Below are 1,905 nucleotides of genomic sequence, written 5' to 3'. Positions count from 1 at the left end.
TATATGTATGTATGTATATTATATAAGAATAAACATGTTATAAACTTACATGAACTACTGTGCTTATTTACAAGAAAAAGAAACTATTCACTCCATTTTGTGAGCCATCTGAAAGATTCCAGTTCACAGACTTCATTTCATTGCTGCTCCTGCAGTTACTACTTCTAAAACAACATGGGGGAGCTTCTAAATGGTTTTTAGACCTACTAGAAGAAGTAATCAAATCTTACTCAACTGTCTGTTGTGGCATGGTTTCTATAGTGAAGAAGCTTTTTTTTTTTTAGAAGAAGCTTTTTTTTTGCTCTCTATAAATTTCTCGGTAACATCCACTTTTCCATGACTAGATGCCCTTCCTGTCGCCAACCCTTACCTGTTTCCAAGCAAGGTAATATTTCCCTGTGGCCAGACATGTTTTCACAGAATATCGTAAATGAATAACATCCTTGTATAACAATCATGTGACATCAAGACGAACAAGATACACACACACACGTATATATATACACATATGTACAATAAGCTTCTTTCAGTTTCCATCAAGCAAATCCACTCACAAAGTTTTGATTGACCCAGGGCAATAATAGAAGACACTTGCCCAAGGTGCCATGTACTGGGATTGAACCTGAAACTATGTGGTTAAGAAGCAAAGTTCTTAACCAAACAACAAACATGCTTTTACACAGTTCTTGTCACTAACATTTCAATCATAGTTAACCAAAAAGGGTATAGTAGAAAACATTTGGCTAAAGGTGTGGTGTACTGAACTTGAACCTAGAACCTGTTATGATCGCAAAGCAAAGTTTTTAACCATATGGCCAGGCTCGGGTCCATATATATCTCTTTTGCAAATTCAGATACTTAATTGTGAATTGTTGAGTGAGAATATTAACAATTGGATGAATGCTATTCTTACCATTAAACATTCAGCAATACATTTTCAGCAAGATAAACAGGGAAAGATACAATGAACACAATAAATTCAATGAGCAAAATTTGGTACAATTATGTAATCTTGACAAATAACAAGTATTTTTCTTAGTTCATGCATGAGTGATTGAGAATAGGGAGTGCACTCAGGTGTAAAAAAAAAACAAACTCACAATCATGTCAAACAGTTAATGACATTCAGCGTGTAAAAAGTATATAAACAAACATGCCACTAAAAATGTTTACAAGGGAAAGTATTGAAATATTGTACATTTTAGTACTCATTTCATTTTATCATTTTATCTAGTTTCAGCTCATGAGCTGTGGCCATGCTGGGGCACCGCCATTTACTGCATAAATAATTGTTTCAAACATAAACTTGTCAAAGAACAGAGATTAAAAATACTTCAAATGAATTACCTGAGGCCCAGTAAGCCCAAATAACCTCTCTTTAAGTATAGTATCTTTTCCATTCCATAATGCTACAGATGCACATAATTTGGCTTTATAATCAGACCAGCCAAACAAGCCATCTTCTCCATGAAGGTAAACTGTGTTGAGAGAGTCATGATGTGTACAATATTTCCAACTGTTGAAATTATATAGAGGAAGATGAAAAGAAATGAAAAAGAAAAATAATTAAACATGTTAACACTTTTCATGTTTTAAATGCTTTTCACAATCTCCTTTTCTTTAAAGATAATTGAAGTTAAATATTTTCAAGAACTGCTACATACACACACACACACATGCATAAATATGCATATACACATATGTATGTATGTATGTCATTGTTCAGTTTTATTTCAAGATTTCTTGCTAATAGAGGAAGAGCCGGTTTCTAACCTAGATTCAAGACTCCTTCATTGGAATTTCAACATCAACAGAGTATTTTTGTTTGTGTGTAAGTATGTATGTATGTGTGTGTGTGTGTGTGTGTGTGTGTGTATATATATATATATATATATATATATATAT

General features: G+C 33.0%; 1 protein-coding gene across 1 annotated transcript in view; it reads right to left on the bottom strand.

The window, feature by feature from the left end:
• LOC106875347 (uncharacterized) overlaps window positions 1–1,905 on the bottom strand; it is a 72,640-nt gene that overhangs the window by 51,009 nt on the left and 19,726 nt on the right. The window contains 1 exon segment of the mRNA XM_052967243.1: window positions 1,334–1,516. Coding sequence (XP_052823203.1) covers window positions 1,334–1,516 — 183 coding nt within the window.

This window comes from Octopus bimaculoides, chromosome 1 (genome assembly GCF_001194135.2).
Source record: "Octopus bimaculoides isolate UCB-OBI-ISO-001 chromosome 1, ASM119413v2, whole genome shotgun sequence".
NCBI lineage: Eukaryota > Metazoa > Mollusca > Cephalopoda > Octopoda > Octopodidae > Octopus > Octopus bimaculoides.
Note: the sequence above shows the minus strand (reverse complement) of the source record. Positions and strands in the feature narration are given on the sequence as shown.